Genomic DNA, 22,602 nt, shown 5'->3' on the forward strand with positions numbered 1-22,602 from the left:
CCTCCTACAACCTCCCAGCACACAGACCTCTATTTTTCCTGCTCACCATGGGGAAAATGTCAGCGGGGGAGGAGCAGTTTCAGGCCCTCACGTCTGGCTGGAACTGGAAAGTGTTCCTCGTTCCTGAAAGCAACAGAAAATCACAGCTTGTGATGTTCGTGTCTTTTCCCGAACTCCCTAGAATTATAGTATTGGAGTTTGGTTGTTAGTTTACATAATTGGGTTAAATGTGATGAAGAGATGAACTGATGAAGGACAAGTACAATTATTTACTTAATCCATCTTCTACCTTGGCACAGGCAATGGAAAAGGTGGAGGGAACCTCCTTAAAAAAAACTCGGTTTAGCTGGCCCGGCTGATAGCCCCTTTACAGTGAAGTCCCTAACGTCAGATGTGGCAGAGAAGAAGCCTTTCAATATGGCAGAAGAGGCAACCTGCCCTTTTGTAAAGAGAGAACAAAGCCTTGTGGCGAAGAAGGATCTTGAAACACTAAAGGAGTACACCCTGACAGAAAAACTAGCAGACCAAGGGCTAAGAGGAGAGGCATTATCGTTGGCTTTGGACTCAGTGGGCTAATATTGTTACAAGCAAACAGAAGAATGGCTTACCAATATTTGAAGTGAGGGATATGCTGGCATCTGTGGTGGAGTGGTCAGCACAAGAGTGCTATGATGCTAGGGGTCCCAAAGTTTGAATCCTGGCCTGGGCATGGGTACCCTTTGTGAGTGTCCCTTCATCAACTTCATCATATCATTATTCATTCTCATCTTTGCGGTTAGCCAAAAGTGGCAGAAATGCAAAGTAACATAAACCAAATGAATCAACCAAAATTTTACTTGAATCATCTACCCTCATTTCAGTTGCATCCCAGGATGCTTTACATTCGGAGAGGGGGGATGCTTGATAGATTTCATGTCATGTAAAATATAACATGGTCAGAAATGCTGATCTTGAATCTTTTCTTTACTTCTTTGGCACTACTTTCGATCAGATTAAATGCCGTAAAATTAGAGCTTTTCATCTCTAATTTTCAGAGCTGGTCTAGTATTTAACCGAAATCAGTGAGGCTTACTCTAACTTTGGCATGGTGTTGCATTCTCCACTGTAACGTTACTTTTCTTCTGGCGAATATTCCCACCGGAATCTTATGGGATTTTGTATTTTGGGCACTTCTCTCATGGCAGATGAAGCTCGAATTAGCCTCAATTCTCTTCAGTTATTCTATAGTGCTTACTGTAACTTGCTAACTTGTTGATTTAGTCTCATTGTTGTTATCTAGCTTTCTACACTGCAGCTTGCTACTTTTTGTTATGAGTAAGTTTCCCATTTGTCTTCATGATGATGAATAAACACCAAAATGTTTGAGCTTCCACTAGACATTGAACCAGGAACAAATGTCTAGGACACATGTAATGGATGTCTTCTGGATATTCAACAGAAGGATATACTTGGACATTCTGTGGATCATTTTTGGACAATCTATGGATATGTTTCAGACATCAGTGTGACTTGGTTCACCTGAACGAGACATTATCTGGTGGTTTTTATTTGATCATGGATAAGGATATATTCTGGACTACAATTGGACCTAATCTGCACATTATTCAAGCTACAAATACATTACAAGAGAATGCACAAATGTGCACAGTAACTGTTGTACCATCATTAGCATGGGAAGGACAGTAGGCTGAAGCAAACACAGTTATATTTAGTTCATTTGCAATGCAAAATCTCATTCAAATGAAAACCATGTCTGATGTGCATGTACATATTATGAATGCTTAAATTGCTTACATTCTAGCGTGTATCGATAAAAAGCCCAATTTGGGGCTGGGGGCTATGGATCAAGAGCCTATAGTTGAGTTCAGTTGAGTTGAATTGGTGTTTTAAGTCCACTTTATGCACAGTAAGGCTAATCGGAACTGGACCTACAGTTTAAAGTGGAATCCAAACCACTATGTGCCTCCACCGGGTATCGAACCTGGGACCCCTTGATTACAAGGCAACGACGCCACCACTGTCAAGAGCCTATAGGGTGTACAAAGTAATAATATAATCCTTCAATTAAGCTACCAAAGGGTCACAGCTGGTGGGGGGGGGGAGTGCAAACATGTGTTTTGAACTAAATATGGTCAGTTTGCATGTCTGTGAAGAAAATTAGTGCATACGTAGTTCGCAGAATTCAGTGAATTCTTAATCACCTGTAAACAGTGTTGCAGATATAGCACAGTGAAATTCATAAATCTATCTGACATTCCTCTTTTTCTAATATGAAAAGAAAAACCTCAACTTCATGTTGTATCTAAAGATATCTAACAGGTGTTCTCGGGTTACCAGCCTGGTTAAATTGGAGCTAGCTTCCAACTTTTCGAGGGCATACATTGCTCTCATCATCAGGGGATGTAAAAATGAAGACCAGTGTGGGTTTATATATATGACTATGATGTGGCGGAGTTTGGACTCTGTATTCCTATTAGCTCGCTCTGGATCCTGGCATTCTCATTGGCTGCAATAAAAAATAGGGGTTCCCTTTTAACATTTCAAGGTTGCCCCCTGCCTCCCTCCGGGGGTGAGTTCATTGCAGCATAGGTGACTTGCCCCCACAATACTATTATACTTTCTCATGGAACATTTTTTCGTTCAATGCATATTTCTCGCGATATTTTGATTTGTCAAGTTACATGGAACACCCTGTAGATATATTTGTGTGTGTGTGCATTTGTAGATTAAGATCTTCTTGCCCCAACCAGTCTTCAATGATTTTGCACCATGAATTGCACAGTCCAAAATGCAAACTTCTGATCTGTGTAGTCTTGCTCATTTTTGAGTCCCTTTAGCCTTGCGAAGTATTGCAAAAGTAATGTTCAGCATTAAAATTTGCACCACTGACTAACTTTCTGTTGGAAGAACATTTTCAGCATATAAGATGATCCTCCCAGTCAAAAGGCACAGTTTGAATGTGGATAACATGAAAAAGATTGTTATGTATTCATGGTGGCTACTCTAGGACCAGAGTGAATTCTGTTTTATTTTCCATGCAGCTTTCTGGGGCTCCCTGAACTGGGGTCTAAGATTCAACATACGATTTACTTTAAATTATGTGTACAGTAGTTTCAATTCCCAATTAGGTTTAAGTTACACTCTCTCACTCTCACTCTCTCTCTCTCTCTCTCTCTCTCTCGCTCTCTCTCTCTCTCTCTCTCTCTCTCTCTATCTATCTATCTCTTTCTCTCTCTCTTTGACAATGTAGTGAGAAAGTTTACTTTAAATTATGTGTGCAGTAGTTTCAATTCCCATTTAGGTTTAAGTTACACACACCCTCTCTGTCTCTCTCTCTCTCTCTCTCTCTCTCTCTCTCTCTCTCTCATTCTATCTCTCTCTATCTAAAAAACAACTGCACATAGGATTCCGCATAGTGTACACAACAATACCCAAGAACAATTCACGTTCCCCGATCTGAATTTGGAATAAACTTTCCTCCCCGAACCTAGCTTGAGCAACCTGCTTAACGTTCCATATTGCAACCCCGAACACAGCTCGGGTAACCTGCTTGCAACTCAATTTATAAAATCGAAACACCCACTTAAGGGGTTAAGGGCGATTCCCACATGGGAGAGTGACACGTCCTTTCCTTTTTGCTTAAATGTTTATTGTTCAAATTATCGTTAGTATGTGATTATGTGGTATTTATTGTTTAAACAAATCACTGAAAATGTTCGGATATTAACTTACTGGTATGTACATATCTTGTAGTATTGGTTGACATGGGAATTATGATTGTGTTTTGTCTTTACATAAAAGTTTAAAAGAGTGATTATGTGAATTGATCGTGTCAAGAGTAGCACATTTCCTTTTTCACTGATCTGAACGAAAATGCAACTAACACGTGAGGAACGGATTGCTATCATATTGATGTCAGGGGAGAGAAGTACGCGTGACATTGCCGCAGACTTCAATAACCGCAATCCTGCAAGACAACCGGTGTCACATTTGGCCGTCAGCCAGTTGCTGGTAAAGTTTCAAGATACTGGATCTGTGGACGACAAGCCGCGACATGGACGTCCTAAAATAGCCATGGATGAGGGTACTGCTGTAGCGGTGTTGGCATCATTTGCAAAGTCCCCAACCCGTAGCACATGGAGACTGGCGCTGGAAAGCGGTGTCAGCAGGGGTTCAATTCAAAGGATTGTACGTGACCACCACTGGCATCCGTATAAGATACAGCTGCAGCAGCACCTTAGTGAGGACGATCCAGACAGGTTTTGCAGTTTTGTGAGTGGGCTATAGCACAACTGCAACGTGACCCTGCCGTCGGTAGCAAGATTCTGTTCAGTGATGAGGCTAATTTTTATGTGTCACGGGAGGTGAATAAGCAAAATCTGCGGTACTGGTCACCAGAAAATCTACATTGGACAGATCCCAGCAAGGTGATGGGAGGCGGGAAGCTAATGGTGTGGTGTGGTACTTGGGGTCCATTTTTCATTGAGGGCAACTTAAATGCAGAGGGCTACTTGCTTCTGCTATGGGAGCATATCTTACCATCCTTACTGTAGGAGGATGGGAGCTATCCTGAATGGTTCCAGCAAGATGGTGCTCCACCGCACTATGGGATGATAGTCCATCAGTACCTGGATCAACAATTCCATCACCACTGGATTGGTCGCCGAGGGACTGTGGAATGGCCTGCACGCTCACCTGACCTGACCTGACACCATTGGACTTTTACCTCTGGGGACACCTGAAAGCCATGGTGTATGCTACGAAAATCAGGGATCTGGCCCATTTGCGCACACGCATTGTGGATGCCTGTACTGCAATAACTCCTGAGGTTCTTCAGAATGTGGTAAGGTCATGGGAGAAACGATTACACGTGTGTGTTGCACAAAAGGGACGTCATATTGAGCACGTGTTATAACTTTGTGGTATTGTTAACTCTGCAACAATTAAAGTTAGGTGAAAACAGATGTCACAGTAGTTTTCCTGGTGAAATTCTAGCCCATTTTGATATGTCGCACGACCCCCTTCCCATTTAAATTTCTGGAGTTGAATTCAAGATGGCTGACAACCATGCGGGTGACGTCAGTGTGGTTCCCCCTTGGCCAGGCAACGATTGGTCATCGCCATTTTCACGTTCCATGCTGCAGTGGCCTTGTACTGGGGATGTTAAGTGACTTATTGAGCCACCCTGTATATATATATATATATATATATATATATATATATATATATATATACACCTATTAAAATCTCTTAGTTCTTTTGAAATTTTGTTTTTAACAAATGTACCTAATTAGTATTTTCCAGGAATTTTGAACCATTTTAAGTTTTTTGGAACATACTTCAGGATTTTTCAAGCCTCATTTAAGATATTTAGAACCTATTTTAGGATTTTTAGAGCCTATTTTGGGAACTAAAAATAATTCTTTTTTAGAACCCAATAATCTGAGGTCTAGTAATAATTTATCTTCCACATGCACACACCTTCATACAACAGTCTCAATGTGTGCGTGTGAGAGAGTGAGTGAGTGAGTGTGTGTGTGAGAGAGAGTGAATGAATGAGTGAGTGAGAGAGAGAGTGAGTGTGTATGTCTCTCTTTCTCTGACTGAATATAAGAAATGTCATTGTTATGTCATATACATTATGAAAAACATCTTTGAGAGTAAAGCATCTTCACTAAGACTTATTTTTTCTTTTAGCAAGATACTCATAGCACCAGCGTAAGATCTTCGATGGCCAGCAGAGGGAGCCTCAAGTGGACGTTTTCAAATGGAATCCATGGAACATCAATTTAAGAGAAACATCAAATTGTACATGGGGAGATCTGCGTTCCAAATAAAAACTATGTACTTTTTTTTACTTCCTGCTGATACAGGAATTGTGAATTTCAAGAAAGTGACCAACTGGAAAATTCTTGAATTGAAACAGTGACAAGAAGTGTGAGATAATGGACTCTTTACTGGGCAGTGTGAAATACTGGAAAAACCAACAAAATCTAAAGAGACAAATGATTAAATGGTGTTTTAATTATTAACAAGTGAGACTCAAGAATTATACTGTCACTCTGTTATTTATATGTTCAATCAAAAAAAAAAAAAAAAACACTTTCCCTGTACTTTTAGAGTTCTGAATGGCATCATTCAAAATTCTCTACAATTAACTCAAGAGTTGGGTTTGTCATGAATATTGCTTCAGTTGACAATAAGTTTTGGCAAGAATTCTCTCTGATATCGTATGATTAGGCCTGGAAGTTCAGACATTTATTTTGGTTAATGTAGGCAGGCAAAAAGGCATTTACAATGTGGCAAATAGGCAATAAAGCCAAAAAAGGCACCAAAAGAAAAAAAATTCGTACAATAAACTGAAAAAAGTATCAAATTCCAAGCCACTTATATCTATGATTTCATTCAAAAAGTTAAATCTGTATGGAAATAACATTTATACTTGCATTAATTGTCTTGTTTGCACATAACCACACGTTTTCCCCCCCAGCATTCATAGAACATTCACATGTTGTCTGTCGGAAAGAATGATTTTTCCTAACACGAAAATGATTGATTGATTTGGTTTATTTTACTTCTGATATCTGCCACTTTTGGCTAATCACAAACATGAGGATGAGTGATATGATGAAATTGATCTCTCTACTTCGACAGACGTAGTTGGAGTGTCAAGAAAAGAATTTCTACCTTTAAGAATATCACTTTTTTTTTTCAATTTCACATTTGACCTCATTACGCGTTTGCAGTTTTCTGCAGCAGCTAACTTTTTATCCTGGTACTTTAATCAGCTGCTGCACAGACAGTGGTTGAAAGTAGCACGCTACTTGTAGCGGTGCTACATTTTGAAAATTGTAGTTGTAGCGGTAGCGAAGCTACAAAATTCCTGTAGTTGTAGCGAAAATTTCGCTACAACTACATTTCTTCTCAGCATTTTGAGGTAAATTTTGAATGTGGCAACAGCAATACAAAAATCGACAATAACGCTTACTTTTGCAGGAGGTTCATAAAGACAAAGTCTATTACATGGAAATACGGATAATGTAGATTATAAATATCTTGATATCGCAGTATAGGTATCCGCGTAATTTATTTCATTAGTATCTTAATAATTCTAATATCCAGATAACTAACTGACATATATGAATATATTTCAGCGAACAGCTACTTTTTTCTGATATTTTGGGGAAATGCCTCATTTGTGGCACCCCTGAAAAAAATACCCAGTTTGCGCCACCCCGGAACATATATTGTGGATATCTCTAGTATAAGAGGCAGCAAAATGTCATTAATTACTGTGTAAAAAACAACTTGCAGTGCAAAAAGGAGCAACTCGTTTTCCACTATAATGACAGCGATAGTGCCAGCAATCAATGGCTCAGTATGTTAACAGAACTCTTGGATGTATTTCCCTTTAGATTTTCTGTTACATTTGCTAATCATAACAATGAAGATCAATGTTTTATTTAGTAATTATCTTATTTACAGTCAAGGGGTCCCTGGTTTGATACCCGGTGGAGGCACATAGTGGTTCGGATCCCACTTTAAACTGTAGGTCCAGTCCCGATTAGCCTTACTGCGCATAAAGTGGACTTAAAACAAAAAGTCAATCAATCTTTTCTAGAGTCGCTTTCTGCCACTTTTGGCTAATGTGAGAATGAGAAAGAATGATGAAAGACGACGAGGAGGAAAAGGAGGATCCCATCCTCCAGGCATCTTTCCTAGTTTTTATTTGGAGTCCACTTTATACACAGATAAGCAAATCGAGACTGGTTTCGAACCACTATGTGACTTAACTCAATATTTATTCTCGAGGAAAATATGCTGATATATAAATATAAATAATTCTACCAAATTGTATTTGTGTATAGTTGTAATCATTAATTTTGTGTCATCCTAATTGCAATACTCATATATCAAATTTGATTGATCTGCCGCTTACATAGGTACGTTATTCTGAAACACTATATTGAAAATAAGCAACTGAAGTAACACTGCTATGAAAATTACCGAATGACGGGAATCATGATAATATATAACAGAATCTATTTTCCAGTAACTACAACTATCATACTAGGGTCTTCTTTGGAATATCCTTGTGGTTGTTAATTTTTTTGTATGCAGAAGTAGCGCAAAAAGTAGCGAAGTAGCGAGTAGCGAACAGCAGTAGCATAGTGAGCAACTTCTTGGAAAATGTAGCTGTAGCTGTACCAAAGCTACATTTTGGAAGATTAGCTGTAGCGAAGCTACTTTTAAAATGTAGCGTTCTGATCACTGTGCACAGATTCCTCGAAGACTTTCATGGGTGTTAGAAGAAATTCACCCATTTATTTGAGCTCTGTATCTGTTTCTGGCAACACCATAATGGGCTAATAAATATACATATTTTAAGAAAGTTATACACAATTTACTTAAAAAGAAAAACACTAACATTTCATTAAAAATGTCAAAGAATGCATTAAAATTAAAAATGGGCAGTAAGGTACAAAATAGGCAAAACACAGAAGCTTCTAAAACATTAGTACCAACATAAAAATGTATTTGTTAAAAACACACAAACAGCATGATAAAAAATACTTCCAAGATGGAATTGAAAGCTTGGAAGAACTGCTAAAGTAATTTTTATTGTGCTGTTTGTTTGTTTCTTAGCGTTTTTAACAAATATGTTGCCGGCACGTGACGTATTCATCAATAAATGCTGCAGTAAAAATAAAGTGATTTTTGCCAAGCTTCTGGCCTCTACTTGTGAAAATTTAAAATTAATATAACCCAACCTTTGTTAATCAGATAACACAAAAATTGTAACATACATGTATGTGTTACAAAAACTACTTCCACACACTGCAGTGTTTTGAACTGTGAATATTTGTCTTACTTATATTTTTTAACGTTCAATCCTTTAATAATATTTGTAAATTTATTGTTACATGTGTAATGATTGTAAATTTGTCTTTAAATATTTGATGTTGACATCATGTTCCATGTGCGTTCTTATGTATAGCTGCATACCTGTATTTGAATTTCCTTGTTTCATAGATGTGATATTTAATGCAGGGTTGTTCAAAGTCCAGAAATTTTAAATAAATTCAAATCTGGTGCAGGACACAGAATCAGCAAGGGTTCTGGACCATATAGAACCTTTTTTATCTGTAACGTATTTCAATTCGGTTGAGGAACCTTCCTTTCCGGATCAATTTAAATATGGTCCAGGATCCTTTTTTCAGTGTGAATTTAAATACGGTCCAGGAACCATATTTTCCGGATCAATTTAAATATGGTCCAGGATCCTTTTTTCAGTGTGAATTTAAATACGGTCCAGGAACCATATTTTCCGGATCAATTTAAATATGGTCCAGGATCCTTTTTTCAGTGTGAATTTAAATACGGTCCAGGAACCATATTTTCCGGATCAATTTAAATATGGTCCAGGATCCTTTTTTCAGTGTGAATTTAAATACGGTCCAGGAACCATATTTTCCGGATCAATTTAAATATGGTCCAGGATCCTTTTTTCAGTGTGAATTTAAATACGGTCCAGGAACCATATTTTCCGGATCAATTTAAATATGGTCCAGGATCCTTTTTTCAGTGTGAATTTAAATACGGTCCAGGAACCATATTTTCCGGATCAATTTAAATATGGTCCAGGATCCTTTTTTCAGTGTGAATTTAAATACGGTCCAGGAACCATATTTTCCGGATCAATTTAAATATGGTCCAGGATCCTTTTTTCAGTGTGAATTTAAATACGGTCCAGGAACCATATTTTCCGGATCAATTTAAATATGGTCCAGGATCCTTTTTTCAGTGTGAATTTAAATACGGTCCAGGAACCATATTTTCCGGATCAATTTAAATATGGTCCAGGATCCTTTTCTCAGTGTGAATTTAAATACGGTCCAGGAACCATATTTTCCGGATCAATTTAAATATGGTCCAGGATCCTTTTCTCAGTGTGAATTTAAATACGGTCCAGGAACCATATTTTCCGGATCAATTTAAATATGGTCCAGGATCCTTTTTTCAGTGTGAATTTAAATACGGTCCAGGAACCATATTTTCCGGATCAATTTAAATATGGTCCAGGATCCTTTTTTCAGTGTGAATTTAAATACGGTCCAGGAACCATATTTTCCGGATCAATTTAAATATGGTCCAGGATCCTTTTTTCAGTGTGAATTTAAATACGGTCCAGGAACCATATTTTCCGGATCAATTTAAATATGGTCCAGGATCCTTTTCTCAGTGTGAATTTAAATACGGTCCAGGAACCATATTTTCCGGATCAATTTAAATATGGTCCAGGATCCTTTTCTCAGTGTGAATTTAAATACGGTCCAGGAACCATATTTTCCGGATCAATTTAAATATGGTCCAGGATCCTTTTTTCAGTGTGAATTTAAATACGGTCCAGGAACCATATTTTCCGGATCAATTTAAATATGGTCCAGGATCCTTTTTTCAGTGTGAATTTAAATACGGTCCAGGAACCATATTTTCCGGATCAATTTAAATATGGTCCAGGATCCTTTTTTCAGTGTGAATTTAAATACGGTCCAGGAACCATATTTTCCGGATCAATTTAAATATGGTCCAGGATCCTTTTTTCAGTGTGAATTTAAATACGGTCCAGGAACCATATTTTCCGGATCAATTTAAATATGGTCCAGGATCCTTTTTTCAGTGTGAATTTAAATACGGTCCAGGAACCATATTTTCCGGATCAATTTAAATATGGTCCAGGATCCTTTTCTCAGTGTGAATTTAAATACGGTCCAGGAACCATATTTTCCGGATCAATTTAAATATGGTCCAGGATCCTTTTCTCAGTGTGAATTTAAATACGGTCCAGGAACCATATTTTCCGGATCAATTTAAATATGGTCCAGGATCCTTTTTTCAGTGTGAATTTAAATACGGTCCAGGAACCATATTTTCCGGATCAATTTAAATATGGTCCAGGATCCTTTTTTCAGTGTGAATTTAAATACGGTCCAGGAACCATATTTTCCGGATCAATTTAAATATGGTCCAGGATCCTTTTTTCAGTGTGAATTTAAATACGGTCCAGGAACCATATTTTCCGGATCAATTTAAATATGGTCCAGGATCCTTTTTTCAGTGTGAATTTAAATACGGTCCAGGAACCATATTTTCCGGATCAATTTAAATATGGTCCAGGATCCTTTTCTCAGTGTGAATTTAAATACGGTCCAGGAACCATATTTTCCGGATCAATTTAAATATGGTCCAGGATCCTTTTCTCAGTGTGAATTTAAATACGGTCCAGGAACCATATTTTCCGGATCAATTTAAATATGGTCCAGGATCCTTTTTTCAGTGTGAATTTAAATACGGTCCAGGAACCATATTTTCCGGATCAATTTAAATATGGTCCAGGATCCTTTTTTCAGTGTGAATTTAAATACGGTCCAGGAACCATATTTTCCGGATCAATTTAAATATGGTCCAGGATCCTTTTTTCAGTGTGAATTTAAATACGGTCCAGGAACCATATTTTCCGGATCAATTTAAATATGGTCCAGGATCCTTTTTTCAGTGTGAATTTAAATACGGTCCAGGAACCATATTTTCCGGATCAATTTAAATATGGTCCAGGATCCTTTTTTCAGTGTGAATTTAAATACGGTCCAGGAACCATATTTTCCGGATCAATTTAAATATGGTCCAGGATCCTTTTTTCAGTGTGAATTTAAATACGGTCCAGGAACCATATTTTCCGGATCAATTTAAATATGGTCCAGGATCCTTTTTTCAGTGTGAATTTAAATACGGTCCAGGAACCATATTTTCCGGATCAATTTAAATATGGTCCAGGATCCTTTTTTCAGTGTGAATTTAAATACGGTCCAGGAACCATATTTTCCGGATCAATTTAAATATGGTCCAGGATCCTTTTTTCAGTGTGAATTTAAATACGGTCCAGGAACCATATTTTCCGGATCAATTTAAATATGGTCCAGGATCCTTTTTTCAGTGTGAATTTAAATACGGTCCAGGAACCATATTTTCCGGATCAATTTAAATATGGTCCAGGATCCTTTTTTCAGTGTGAATTTAAATACGGTCCAGGAACCATATTTTCCGGATCAATTTAAATATGGCCTTCTATCAAACTAACATGCAACTTGGACCGAATTTAAATTGTTCAAGAAAACAATTCTGGTCCTGTTTTGGAACCCAATAGAATAGAATGAAGTTCCTTGACCTCAAACAACCCAGATTTAATGTTAGAATGAATGTCTGAATTTCTCTTATATTTTGTGTGTTTATATAAGTATGTGAATAAGGAGTGCAATTAAAATACCATGGAACTATTTTATAAACAGTATCAAGGTTACTAGAATTATTTTTGTCATAATACTTTATTCTTGATAAGTCTTTTACACATTTGGCTCAACTGCCATCTTAGCTTTTTTTTTTGAAGGGCTTCTTTGGTTCATGAGCTAACATTAAGGTCAGCATGGTTCAAATGAATTCTTTCCACTACAAGAAATCTGTTGATGCCAACAAACTACGTCTGCTATGACTTACCCATTCAACAAGTCACATTGAAGCAAAAGAAACAAACGTACTGAAGGTAAGTAAAAATATCTAAATCAATCTCAGGGTGGGCATTCTAGGACCATGACAAAATTCAAGTATAATTTCTAGGTTTTCAAAGCGCTTTCCAAAAATTCAAGTGTATAAACAGATCTTTTCTCTATTTCAGCTCTACCAACATACACACACAAAAACACACACAACTATATTAACAATATAAAGGGTCTGCGTGATTCAAAAGTATCCAAAAATTCAATTAAATTAAACGGTATATACGAGGGGATATCTAAAAGTAATTGAGTAAATTTTTTACAGCCAAACTGAAATGTACATTTTGAAGGTTGAACATTACACTACTTTTCCACATAACATCCACTCACATTTATACATTTGTCCCACCGTGACACCAATTTTTCGATGTCCATGCGGTAGAAATCGTTCGGCTGAACACGTAACCGACGACGTACGGCTGTCACAACTTCCGTGTCGCAGCTAAAGTGTTTGCCAGCAAGGTGTTCCTTCAGTGGGCCGAACAGGTGAAAGTATGATGGGGCTAGGTCTGGACTGTATGCTGGATGCTTGAGAATTTCCCAATACCAGGAATTTACTTTTTGCATCACTGATGTAGCCACAAGGGCCTGCCGGATGGTGCAGTGGTAGCATCGCCGCCTTGTAATCAAGGGGTCCCGGGTTCGATACTCGGTAGAGGCACAAAGTGGTTCGGATTCCACTTTAAACTGTAGGTCCAGTCCCGATTAGCCTTTCTGTGCATAAAGTGGACTAAAAAAACAACAAATCAATGATGTAGCCACAAGGGGAGGAGCATTGTCATGGAGAATGATGACCTCCTCCAGAGATTTTGTTGGATGTTTACGGTGCAGAGCAGCTCGTAGACGATCCAGTGGCACAATATGCAGCAGCATTTACAGTTGCTCCTTTTACCCCAAAATCAGCAAGAATTACAGCCTGGCTGTCGCAGAAAATGGTAAGCAAAATCTTTCCTGCAGATGGGCAAAAGGTGTTTCCACACCACACTCTGTCGTTTTCGTTCAGGGGTGTAATAAAAAAACCACGATTTGTCCCCGGTAACAATGCGGTCGAGGAATGCATTTCCAGCCCTATGCTACTGGAGCAAATGCTCAAGACTGTATCCCATACTGTCCTCCATCCATATGCTGTGGTGTGAGCTGTCTGGGGACCCATCTCGCTGACACTTTGTAATACCCAAGTTCTTCATGCATGATGGTGTATGCACTGCCATATGAAATGCCCAATGCATCCACTGTTGTTTAGATTGTTGACCGCTGGTTCTCCTGAATTAATGCCTCCACAGCGTTAATATTGCTTTCTGTGTGGGATGTGCAAGGACATCCAGAACGGGTTTCATCGAAGAGACATCCAGAATGGGTTTCATCGAAGACATTTACACGCCCTGTGTTGAACTTCGCACACCAGTTACAGACATATGTGAATGTCACGAACGTGTCACCATACACTGCACACAACTTACGATAGATTTCAGGTGGTTTCTGTCCCTTCAACCACAGAAACCGAATCACACTCCGCAGTTGAACTGTGCCGAACATCTCAAGCGTAGCTGCCATTTTGAAACAACTCCCTCTCTGCGTGCGCAAGATGCACACACCTGTCATCTCATGGAAAGGTGGTGAAATACATGTACTTCCAAATGTATTTTTCAGTTTTTGTAAATACATTTCAGTTTGGCTGTAAAAAATTTACTCAATTACTTTTTGATATCCCCTCGTATATTAGAATATTTAATTTAAGGGGTGGAGTTGACATTTGCCATTTCACATATTGAGACTCGAAATACACCTACAAACAAAAGTCACGGGATATATTAATCTACGAAACATTGTTAATTGTGTATTTCAAACTCAAATTTACTTAATCAACTTCAGGATATCTTACCTCGCAATAATCTTCCATCTGTTCTGCAAAGGACACTAACAAAATAAACGGATTGAGAAATCTCTGGTTGATTTTTCATGCAGATATATTTTCCTTCCTCGATAAAAATAAAAGCTCAACTGTGAAAAACTTGCCTTAGGGAATTTATGAATATATCTAAATTCAATGGGATTTGAATTAATAAAATTTGCAAATTTTTCACGTCTACGGAGAAAATGTTACGCAGCATTCCCAGAGTTAATAATTCACACATAATTCCCAGAATTCAAAGAATTCCCAGTAAGCAGCCACCCTGCATCTTTCCAGTAAGAGCAATGCTTCTGGTCAGCCACTGACAACTAGCTTAGCCTATGGACTCAATTAGCTGCATTAGAATGCACTTCTGACTGTAACCTAACTGAGCTCAAAAGTTATTTCATACCAGAACTTGTATCCTGATATGTAGTCATGAAAAGAAGTACTTATCTCAAAAGACCACTGGTATTAAGGCTATATGGGGAAAATATTTGTTTGCCATGACAGTACATGTGCCAATGACACCGAGCTACAGTGAAGGGCAGACTGAAAGAACATCTGAAACAGTTTGGCCTCTCGCACTTATCCAGATAAACTAATTTAGTAATGTATCTGGCTAAGCAGTGTTCAGTTAGACTGCATAAATTTTAGTGCATATTAACATTGTTTCACACACTTACTACTTTATCTTTGTGGAAACATGTTAGCAGCATTGTCATTATCATCATCATGATTATCACATACATTATCTTAAAATATATTTCCATTCAGACGTATCATAACTGGAATACAACTTGGTACATCTGCAATTCCATTGAACATGAGTAATGCAAGTTTCAAATTTGGAACATCATTTATATTAAACCTGAACATGAAAATTTCTCTAATATAAAGGGGAGGGCAGGTAGGAGGGGATAAACACAAACTGAAAGTGGAAGTTCAGTTAAAGAGTGGTTGACTGCAGATTATACAGCACTGCCATTACACAGACTTCCCTTGTTTCTGTTTGTCGTGTTCACGGGGATGAGATATCACTGAAACACTGACCTCCGTTTTATTTTTAATAATGTACTGTTGCTTGTTTTTGTTCAATTCTAATGCACGTAAAAAAATAATGTACATTTAGCTCTCTTCTCCTCCTGTTTATCATGCAACAGTCCTTTTTTTTAGTCAATGTCCTGCATTGATCACCGACACTCCACAAAATCCAAATTCATCCTTTCCTTTAAAAACATCCTGCGAAACATGCTGCCCATCATGATGGAATATTTGATATTGCTTTTTCCTTAGTAAGGTTACTAATATTCAAAGCTGAAATTAACGAATGGAATTCTACTAACATAAGTTAACATTTTACAAACATGGACATTTTTAAATGATTTCACGAAATAAACATTAAACATTCCATTTGAAACCATATGTAGAATTATAATGTTTGCTTTGTATCTCTTACCAGCATAAATGTTGCTAATTGAATTAAACTGAAAAGTAATTTTATTTACTACACAGCGAGGTTCAACCTTGGGCTGCTCTACCACCTAACTCTGGTGTTTAAAAGTTACAATACATACGTACATTTATAATACTAAAATCAAATATATAACATAACATGAATGAATTTGACATAAATGAAAAATAATAAAATTTTAAGAGAATACAATGACAGATACACTAGAACACACACACATACACACGTGAACATACACAATTCCCAAATTGAGACTAAAAGAAATTATATCCTTACGCAGATCTATTCCGATAAATATTCAGGCAATAACAAATTCAAGATTTTCAGGTTCTTAACTGGAAATGATAGCAAAAGCCAATCCATCGCATCTATTGAACATAACAATGAAACAATTACGGAAGAAGGGAGGGTGTCGAACGTCCTCAATGACCACTTTGCTAACGTCGGTAAGTCAATATCCAACACATTCACTAACAATTTAATGGCGAAGAAAAATGAAAGTAGCAAACAAAATGAAAAAGACGCTAAATATCAAGAAACCAGCTTCAGTTTTAAGCCTGTCTCAAGTGATGACGTTATGAAAATTCTTCAAAAACTTAACCTCAGGAAAGGTCCAGATTTCAATGAAATAAGTAATCGCATAATATGTCTACTCGCCCCATGGATTGTCGAACCTCTCACAGATATAATTAATTCATCCTTAAAAAGCGGAATCTTTCCTAACACTTGGAAACACGCAAGGGTCACACCTATATTTAAAGGGGGGTCCCCGACGCAAGTTAATAATTATCGCCCCATATCAATTACTTCCTCATTAAGCAGGATTCTTGAAAAGGTAATAGACAAGCAATTAGAACAATACTTACATTCTAACAATCTACTGACAGATAGACAGTTTGCTTTTAGAAAAAATCGCTCGACAGAATTACTCTTGCACGAACTGATACATAACTGGAGAAATATATTAGATCGTAAAGGGAAGCAATACATTGGCATTATTTCTCTAGATATCAGTAAAGCATTCGACAGTGTTCAACCAAATTTATTAGTACAGAAATTACATCAGCAATTTAATTTCTCTGCCCTTGCATGCAACTGGATCGAAAGTTATTTATGGAATAGGAGTATCGACACAAAAGTAGGCAACTCGATTTCAAACCGTGTAAATGTATCTTTCGGTGTACCACAGGGATCTATTCTAGGTCCTAAACTGTTTAACATGTTTGTGAATGACATCGCAGACAGGGAATTTGGGTTTGAATTATATTTGTACGCAGATGACTGTCTCCTGTACTGCGCGTCAAGCAAATTAGAAAAAGTAATTGCAAATATAGAGGAAAATATGCCTGAAGTTCTTGAGTGTTATCAATCTAACATGTTGAAAGTGAACGAGTCTAAGACGCAAGTATTAATACTATCCAGTGAAAATAATAACAATACGCTAATTGACAACATTAAAATAGGAAATTTCAATATAAAACCATGTGAATCTCTAAAATATCTCGGTATGCACCTAGATAAAAGTTTATCCTTTTCACAACATGTAAAAAGAATGTGTTCACGCGCAGCACCTAAAATCAAGCAGTTTCAATTTGTCTGCAAATATGTACACCTTGCCCACAAATTAGCGTTCTACAAAGCATTTATTAGGCCGTTACTTGAATACTGTTCCTCTGTACTTTATGGGATTAATAGAAATAACACCACGAAACTAGAGAAAATGCAAATTTGGGCTATTCGTAGCATAAGAAATACAGCGCACACGTCCTCACGTGCAAGCAGAGAAGAACTCCAATTACCCACGCTGGAATCCAGACGAAAATATGCATTTCTACTAAAAATTCACCAGGCAATTAACAAGCACCACCACTTATTAAAGGACAAAGTAATGATATCTAGTAATAGAAATTATCCCAATCTGCGATCCAATAACACCAACAGTATCCGAGTACCAAAATGTAACAAGGCAAGATACGGATCAAAATCCCTGTCATCACTGGCAAGTAAAGCGTGGAATCAACTACCTGTAAATTGTAGAAAGGAGAGAAATTTGACCACATTTAAACAACAGATTAGGACATTAATTTATGAATACTGACACTGTGCCTATTCTACCTCATTTCTTCCTTCATAAAACGTAGCTGCAAAAAATGTTTATTTTAGTCTATTTCTTATATTTTTCAATTATATAAATTTATAATATTCCATTGTATGTATACTTATAAACAAATAGCATAACTGTATATTAATTCATGTAGGGCAAAAAGCTGTTTTTGTTGTTCGGAATCAATGTAAAAAAAAATGTAAGCTTAATTGTAACCCTACTTTAATAATAAATAATAATAATAATAAATTAGCATGCACACAGGTTGAAATATTTGTTGTGTCAGATAAGACTAACTAACTAACTAACTCTCTAGGCTTGTTAAACCCGAAGGATCATGGCTGCAGCAACACAGGCCTTCCATCTGTTCCTATCTTGAGCAAGATCTATATACTCTTTTCAATCCCTACCGATTTCCTTTAGGTCCATCTCAACGTTGTCCCTCCATCTTCGTCTTGGCCTTCCTACAGGTCTCTTACCATCAGGTTTCCCAACAAGAATCCTGTGAACTCCTCTTTCCTCTCCCATTCGTGCCACATGGCCTGCCCACCTAAGTCTTCTTGATTTAATCATTCTAATAATATCTGGACATGAATACAAATTATGTAGTTCTAAATTATATAACTTTCTCCACTCACCTGTCTCCTCATCCCTTTTAGGTTCAAATATTTTCCTAAGGATCTTATTTTCAAATACTCTCAATTTATGTTCCTCTTTCAATGTAAGGGACCAAGTGTTAGATAAGTGTTTGCAAAATACATTTTTTTACTTTACATCGATTCTTGTTGCTTAGCTGTACGAGCTAATGCGTAATTGTCTTTGCAATAGAAATAATACGTCTTGTTCTTTGAAAGTTTTTGGGTGTTGTAGCAAAAGAAACATAATTGGGAAGAGCATTCCAAACTTTTGCAGACCACCAGAGGGAGAAGGGAGCCTTTGAAACTGACAGCAGAATGTTGATTTTTCACCGATGTATGGAATTTGTAAATGTCAGATTCTCGTGGAGATAGCTAACAGTTGGGCTGAAAAGTTCGTAGGCTAAACATAGTAAAAAATATTTTTTTGACAAAATTCGATTTTATTATTCAATATAGTTGCCTTCGAGGGCGATACAACGATTATAGCGGTCATACAATTTTTCGATGCCATTTTTATAGTACGATTTCTCTTTAACCTCAAAATAGGCCTCAGTTTCGGCGATTACCTCTTCATCAGTGCTAAATTTCTTTCCAGCGAGCATTCTTTTAAGGTCTGCAAACAGGAAAAAGTCACTGGGGGCCAGATCTGGAGAATATGGTGGATGGGGAAGCAATTTTATTACGGTTGAATATCGCTAAACATTGCTCCGAATCAACAAAACGTTGTTGCTTTTGATCGATTGTGAGCACGCGCGGCACCCATTTTGCACACAGCTTTCGCATGTTCAAATATTCATGCACAATATGTCCAACACGTTCCTTTGATATTTTTAAAGTCTCAGCTATCTCGATCAACTTCACTTTACGATCATTTAAAATTATTTTGTGGACTTTTTTGATGTTTTCGTCGGTAACAGCCTCTTTGGGGCGTCCACTGCGTGCATCGTCTTCGATGCTCATTTCGCCTCGTTTAAATTTAGCAAACCACTTCTCAACGGTTGATTTTCCTGGTGCAGAGTCCGAATAATGTTTATCAAGCCAAGCCTTGGCTTCAACAGTATTTTTTTTCGCCAAAAAGCAATGCTTTATTAACACACGAAATTCTTTTTTATCCATTTTTCCACAATAACAAAAGCTGCTTCACTCACAATGCTATATCTCACGAACTAATTATCCGGCAGCTGTGAAATTTATACACGTATCTTTTGAAGGTTAGTACTAAGTAAAAATCACATGGATTTAATTCTAATAACGCCATCTATGAATCAGCCTACGAACTTTTCAGCCCAACTGTTAGGTGTTTGCAATTTTAATACCTTATATATTGTAGAACATTGATGCAGAAGACGTCGCCTAAACATGGTAAGAATTTTGTATTTATTGAGCAAGGGTAAGATGTGCTGATTGCTCCTGATCGTGAGAACGTAACGAATGCAGGAATTCTGTATTTTTTGTATTCTGTTGTAAATTCGTGCCATACACTGCATCACAATAATAAAAAATAAAAAATAATCAAAATGAATGAGTGTTTTCATACTGAATAATATTTTGACAGCTAACAGATTAAAATTAGGAGTAGAAACTTAGTTTCATATATCGTGACTTGATTTTGAAAAAAAAACTTATTTTGCTACAGACCATGGTTTATACAGAGGTTGTATGCTTTATATCCGACCAATTTCGATTTGGTGCTGCCACCTGGTGTATCATGCTGGAACTATGGGTCTGCTGGCGGGAGCAGTGTTGTGTCTGACCTTGTAGGTGCGTGAGTGTTGGTAGTGAATGCTATCAAATGGCACCGAAAATCAACCGGTATTAGGAGGGTTACGTAATGGGCCTTTTCCATGCTAAGTTTTCATACGTATGCATTGTGAAACAGTGTCGGGAGAATGTGTTAACACTCAGGGTGACTACTGCGAAAGCTATTGTGGCCCGTTACACACAACAGGCTCTCCTTGCGAAACATTCACCCACGAAAACCACCAGGAGAAGGGCTGCGAGCAAAGTGTCACCCGTAGTGCGAAGGGGGGATCCGTCGATTGGCATGCCAAGAAAATCCCCCAACTCAACGTGATATGGCCCACAGATTTCACCTCACACCGTCAACTGTGAACAAAATATTTCGCAAGCACCTCAGGTTGAAGTGTGTGCAGAAGGCCCGTATACACCACCTTCTACCACGTCACATTGCCGAACGTAAGACAAACTGCAGGAAACTGTATGAAAAGTACCTGGTGGGTTCCAAATGGAAGAAAGTTGTCACAATGGATGAATCAAATGTCCATCTCACTGCTGGTGGTCACATTCGGGCGATCACATTCCGTGACATTGACGGCAAGGGGCGCAGCAGCAACTTTGTTCGTCAGTGCAGGGAAAGTTTCCCTCGTGGCTTTAAGGTTGTGACGGGATTCGGATATGAGGGTAAGTTGATGATACGCAAGGTGGACAAAAACGTGAAGGTGAATGCCAGATACTTCCAAGACTCCATTCTGACACCTATCGATCGGAGAGACATCTCACAATTGTATGGAATGGACGCGAACCAGGTGATGATCCATATGGACAAGGCTTCGAGTCATACCGCCAGAACATCACTACGTTTTTATCAGGAAACGGCAGAGGAATTAGGTATTCGTGTCATTCCGTTTGAAGACATTCCTGTGAAAAGCCCAAATGCCAGTCCAAGATGGATTTTTGCACATTTGGACTGTTGAAACGACGTCTTCAGCATCACCGCCCGTGCACCCTGGATGATCTATGGAAAGCTTGGAGGGAGGAGTAGGACACAATTCCCATGCCTGTCCTGCACCGGAGCTTGCTGCAATGGAAACTGCGATGCCGGGCGATAGTCCACAATGCTGGGGGTCCAATAGAACATGATCGGTGGTGGCGACGCGGTATCTCTTAAGGTGAGTACCCGTCAAAAATGGTCGGATATAAAGCAAACAACCTTCTGTATGTGTTGAGACCTGAGGCTAACAATATTGTGATGTCGCTTCTGTTAACAACTTGCACATATTGTGGTCGTTTTTGAAGCTTTCGCCTTTCAGTGGAGGCCTGGAGTTATAGCACCCAGCCTGCACTGGTATGAGTAATACATTTTAATGAAAATTATGCATTTCAAAGGATGTTCTTGTGCACTTCATTATAAATTCATTGTTTGTTCCTTAAGCAAATAAGAGATTTTCTTTCCCCGTAAGAGCATTAAAAAAAATAAGAAATAATAATAACTGCTAAATTAGCCGATTTTTTGGTCGGGAGGCGGGAAAGAAAATACTTAAAAGATATAAAAGTACTACTCGTGCACATGATGTCTTTCTTTTCATTTCTGAAAATCTGCTCCCCTAAACCACTGATTCTCAACCTTCAAGACAACAGGCTGGTGAATTCTGTTTTTTTGTTGATGCCCCAATCCCAACAATTTTTCTCGTAGATACCTTTCATTTTTTTAAACCATTATGCATACATTAATTTCCACCATATTAATAAATAAATTATGTTTCTTCAGGGGACAAGCTGAAAAAATTGTAAATGTGGGAAAATGTCAAATTGAAGAAAATTTTATAACATTTTGATGTGTTGGGACCATCAAGATTGAATGTATAATGCGGGAAAATGTAAATTCGGGGTTCCAATGTATTCAGATTATGTCTAGGCTTCTTGACAAACATAAAATTATTAGTTGTCAGCCACTGGATCTAATGAAATCTTTTAGTTTTCTCAGGCCAACATCATTAAATGTATTTGGTTAAGTGTTGATCTTTATTAGCACATTGCTTTTTGAACACCGAAAAATTCCATTAGACAGAATATTTCCACTGCAAACTATCTGTTAATGAAAATAGCTGTGCAGACTTGACTAATTTAGGAGAACCTCTCAAGTC

At 37.8% G+C, this 22,602-nt stretch overlaps 1 protein-coding gene across 1 annotated transcript in view; it reads left to right on the plus strand.

Moving 5' to 3' along the window:
* The window catches only part of LOC146003487 (uncharacterized), a 328,072-nt gene extending 321,625 nt beyond the window's left edge, over positions 1-6,447 (plus strand). The window contains exon 20 of the mRNA XM_083141777.1: positions 5,698-6,447. Coding sequence (XP_082997903.1) covers positions 5,698-5,793 — 96 coding nt within the window. The 3' untranslated portion in view covers positions 5,794-6,447. The remainder of the gene's footprint in view (positions 1-5,697) is intronic.
* The last annotated feature ends 16,155 nt before the right edge of the window (positions 6,448-22,602 follow it).

This window comes from Lepisma saccharinum, chromosome 20 (assembly GCF_977018435.1).
Source record: "Lepisma saccharinum chromosome 20, izLepSacc3.1, whole genome shotgun sequence".
NCBI classification, from domain to species: Eukaryota; Metazoa; Arthropoda; class Insecta; order Zygentoma; family Lepismatidae; genus Lepisma; species Lepisma saccharinum.